The 4,884-nt window shown below is 30.7% G+C and overlaps 1 protein-coding gene across 1 annotated transcript; it reads right to left on the bottom strand.

Moving 5' to 3' along the window:
* Positions 1–359: 359 nt before the first annotated feature.
* Positions 360–3,845, bottom strand: PGO_124190 (transcription factor with AP2 domain(s); the record flags this gene model as incomplete). Its single annotated transcript, XM_028689209.1, has 1 exon — positions 360–3,845. The coding sequence occupies one exon, from the start codon at positions 3,843–3,845 to the stop codon at positions 360–362; it is 3,486 nt and encodes a 1,161-aa protein (XP_028545010.1).
* Positions 3,846–4,884: the final 1,039 nt, after the last annotated feature.

Here is a 4,884-nt window from a genome sequence, read left to right as displayed (position 1 = left end):
AAAAAAAAAAGTCAGAGTCGTAAAATTTCGTAAATATTTTTTGGTGTGGTTAAATTAAAAATGCACAAAACAATTTAACAAAAATTATATATTTACTAACATAAACATTGAAAACACAAAACAAGAAGGGGTATGAGAGTTGATTCTTAAAAAAAAAAAAAAAAAAAAAAGAAAAAAGGAGAAATGGAAAAATGGAAAAATGGAGGAATATATGTAGAGTCCAAAAAAGTTCAGACCAGGAAGTGGAGAGTGTTGGTGTTGGTGGGGGACTAAATTATATAAATTGAATATAATTTGGGGTCAACAAAATTTACCAAAAAAAAAAAAAAATAAAATAAAAAAAAATCGTCATGTCATAATCATGTGTCATCATTTTCATATGGACTTTGATTATTTCCATTCTGATGTAAGTTCATGTCAGAATCGAGCCATTCAAAATTTATTATGCTATTCAACTTTGAGCACAGATTATTATTTTCAATAAAATTCGAATTTGCCGAATTTTTTTTTGAATTTTGCGTTTTTTGCGTGTTCATGGAATGTGAAGATCCAGCTGCTGATGGGATTGCATTTTTCATGTTTCCATCCTGTGTTCCCCTTTTTTTATGCGATGTTGTTGTTAAGTTTTCATTGCTACTGGTACTACTACTTCCTCCAATTTCACTACCTCTTCCTCCTCCTACTCCTCCTCCTGCTGCACTCATGTTGCTATTTTGGGTAATAGTACTGTTATTAATGTTGGTTACAGTTTTTTGCGAAAAATTATTTCTCTGCTTTACCATGTGTAATGTATTATTATGGATATCTTGCGGTAGAGTACCATTATTTTGTTGATTTTGAAAATGCATCTGCTTTTGAATATCCTGTATATTAGTTGTACCAGAAAAGGGAGCAGACGAAGAAGAATAGGCAGCAGCACTTTGCTCATTCGGATTAATATCAAGATTGATAGATAAATTATTTGCATTTTGTGAAAGAGCATTGTTTTGATTATTACTTGATGGCACACAAAGGACAAGTTTGTTCGATTCTGTTAAATTTCGATTACTATTATTCGTACTAGTACCACCATTAGCAGGGAGATGAAGATTATCCATTAAATTTTCATTATTTTGATCTATGTCCATACCATTAATTATGTTGTTACTAGAATTCGAATTGTTCCGATTCCATGGTGCCATAAAGTTATAACTACTATCATTACTAGGTGCATTCGGATTTGTTCCTCCGTAATACATGCAATAATGTTTTTTCTGGTTTCTCAAATTAGGTGCGCAATTACATGGTATGTTATTGTTGTTCATTTCAAAATTTGTATTCACATTGCTTTTATCCACAATGTAATTACTTCCTCCTCCTACTCCTCCTCCACTGTTGCTGCTGTTGGCTGTGCCACCATAGTTTCCACTTCCATTGCTATTGCTTTTGCTAACCTGGGTTGTAGAACCCGGAGCCGGTACTGCACTATGAGTGCCAGGTGTGGCAATGGAATCTACAAATTCAGTCTTCAGATTTGAATGTGTAAGCACGTTATTGGTTCCTTTTTTTCGTTTATTCATTTCTAACTGCTTTATTACATTATTATTATTACTATGCTCAGGTGAAGAATTACTAGTATTGCATAAATCACAATGATCATTACTTAAATTGTTGCACAAATTATTATTCGAGTGCTTTAACTGATTAATCCATGATACGTTATCATGCATGCATAATTTTACTTCATCAACATTTTCATTTAGGTTCTCTCCGGCCTTGTTTCTGCTATCCTCCAAATCATTATTCAGTTGATGTACGATTTCAATTAGGTGTGGAGATATACTGCTTCCTCTGTATATGTCAAAATTGTAATCATAATAGTTGACCGGCACACTACTTGGCATGCTTCCCGTTACATTATTCGTTCGCATACTTGGCATACTTGGTATACTTGACATATTTGTCATATTTGACATGTTCGAAATATTGTTTGATTCGTTATTACTCTCAAACACATCATTAACACCATGATTTGGAAGATATAAATGTGCATTCGCTGACATGCTATTGTTCATTGGGTTGCTCGAGTTGTTGCTTACATGATTGTTCACAGAATTGCCAACACCGACAACACTGCCAACACCAGCACTTGTTGCATTATTCATACTGCTAGTACCGTTCACACCTGCACCGTTAGTTGTATTATTTACTGAAGGCTTCATGGTTCCCTGAGAAGTGCTATTATTCTTTGCACTGGTATTGTGTAGGTAATGATGATGTTTTTCCATATTAATATTCATGTTATAATTTTGTCTAAAAAATGCATTCATTATATTTTCAGCTTCTTTATTATGTAATCCTAAATTTTCTTCCAATTTTAAAAGTTCACTTGGCGTATGATTGCTGTTCATACTTAATTCATTATAATTTGCACTTCCTATGGTTGGAGAATTATTTCCATTTCCTCCTCTTCCTCCTCCTGCTGCACTTATTGTTCCATCTGGAGTAACACCACTACCTGCTCCTGATGGTTGCAAAACATTCGAATGAAACATTAAATCATTTAAGTAGTGTATATTATTATTACTCATATTATTTCCATTGTTTCCATTACTATTATTGTTATTACTAGAATTGCAACCATTGCCATTGACATTACTGTTGGGGTTACTCAACATATGCATGCTATTACTTCCACCAAACATGGGTGCAGAAGTATTATTGTTGTGCATATACATATGATTTTGATTTTGCATACTTTTCGACATGTTACCTAAATTCGAATTATCACTTAACGAATTGTATACATTATTGATAGTAATTCTTTCATTTGGTGCGCTCATATTTGTGAGATTAAAATTTCTATTCATATTTTGCATATAGAATCTGTGATTCATGGACATTAGATGCATTGGGATATGATTACTAGTACTTGGATTTCTACTACTTAAACTATTTGCGATATCATTTTTATTGTGTATTGCATTAGTTTCTTCTTCGTTGTTCATCTGTTTATTTTTATTTCTTCCCGCTTTATTTTTTGTTGATTTTTTCCTTCCATTATTCTCTAATGATTTCATAAATTCAACTGCTGCTAGTCTAGCTTTTTCTTTATCCATCTCAAAATGTTTTGGATGGAATGTTCGACTTCTTCTAGATGCACCATCATAGAAAAAAGCTAGCCATGCACACATACGTTTATTCCAACTAACCCCTGGATAACCCGATGATGATGTCGAAACCTTTTCTTCTTTTTTTACAACTTTGTTTGCCGTAGTAGTTCCTCTGGGTCTTCCTACCTTTCTCTTTATTACTACTTCACCACCGGTTTTTCCAGGTTCATTTGTCCCTTTTATTAATGCATCAACATCATTCCCACCTCTTGTATTATTTGTAACAGTTCCATTAGATAAGGTATTAACAACACTATTAACTACATTGTTTACTAAATTATTGGTCAGCATACGTGATTCATTCTTTAAGGATCCTTTCAATACCCCTTTGTGTGTGCTATTATTATTTCCTAAGCTGTGATTGTTGCTCACTTTATTATCATTTCCTTTGCTATGTGTATTGCTCATTCCATTCATGCTGTTGGTTCGTATAATATTGTGATTGTTTATACTACTGCTTATCCCAGAATTCAATGGATTTATAAAACCATTACTTAATCCATTGTTCATGCTTCCATTGAACCCGCTGCTCAACCCGTTATTCATACTGCTATTTATCGACGTGATAACTGCTGGGTTTGTACTACTCAAATTGTCATTCACATTGCTTCTACTATTATGCGTTGTTACTTTTCCATCCATAGACATACGTGTATGTTTGAATGTTTTATCTGTGTTCAAATTTTCGTCCATTTTATTTTTTTTTTTTATTTTTATTATTATTTTATTTATTTATTTTTTTTTTTTTTTTTTTTTTTATAAATCAGGTTAATATTTAAAAATTATGTTATCATTACAAGGAGGAAATCCGTCTCTATATATCTTTTTTTTTTTTTTATTTTTTATTTTTTCTTCCTTATGCAAACATAAAAAAAAAAAAAGCAAAAGTATTAGCTATTGAGATTAAAAAAAAAAAAAGAAAAAGTAAAATTACGTACACTGGATATAAATTAATAATTCTAGTACGTGAATGTTTATAATGAGTGCATATAGCAAATATATGCAAGTTCATAAACGGAATATAGAGATAGCAAGATGTTTTTTTTTTTTTTTTTTTTTCGTTTTTGTGTATATATTTCTGTTTGGATGTTATATGTGATTAAAATAAGTTGCTCATTAAAACCAATATAACATCCCACAATAAAAATTTTGATAATTAATGCAACATATGCAAAAATCTGTGTGTTGCCATACTTAGCATGCCACCCTATATGATAGGCATCTACATAAATAATCACGCATATGTGATGTTACGTAAATCAAAATAGAAAAGTGATAAAAAAAAAAAAAAAAATAAGAAAAATAAAAAATATGAATAATAATAAAAAAAAAAAAAAAAAAAAAAAAAACAATGTGTTTTTAACTAACAAGAAAAATCAGTACACAAAAGAATATTTCCACATATATTAATAACATAAAAATTAGTATATTTTTTTTATAACGCCGCAATATGAACAAGCGCTAAAATGAGTACACATAAATATATATACAAATACAACGGTATATTCTTACAATCCACGTTTGTATATTGGTGTATACACTAATTCTTTTGTAAATGTGTATATTATGCATACATATTATGCATACACATGTACAAATATAAACATATGCATATGGTGGAACTTAAACAATTCTCTTCTAAATACATAAAGCAAAAATGCTAGCATAATATATATAATTCCTCAAATAGGATATTATAATTCAAATGTATGTAACGTTTAAAAAAAGCTAA

The sequence above is a fragment of the Plasmodium gonderi genome, assembly GCF_002157705.1.
Source record: "Plasmodium gonderi DNA, contig: Chr12, whole genome shotgun sequence".
In the NCBI taxonomy this organism is placed as follows: domain Eukaryota; phylum Apicomplexa; class Aconoidasida; order Haemosporida; family Plasmodiidae; genus Plasmodium; species Plasmodium gonderi.
The sequence above is the reverse complement of the archived record's forward strand: the minus strand, read 5'-3'. Positions and strand labels throughout refer to the sequence as shown.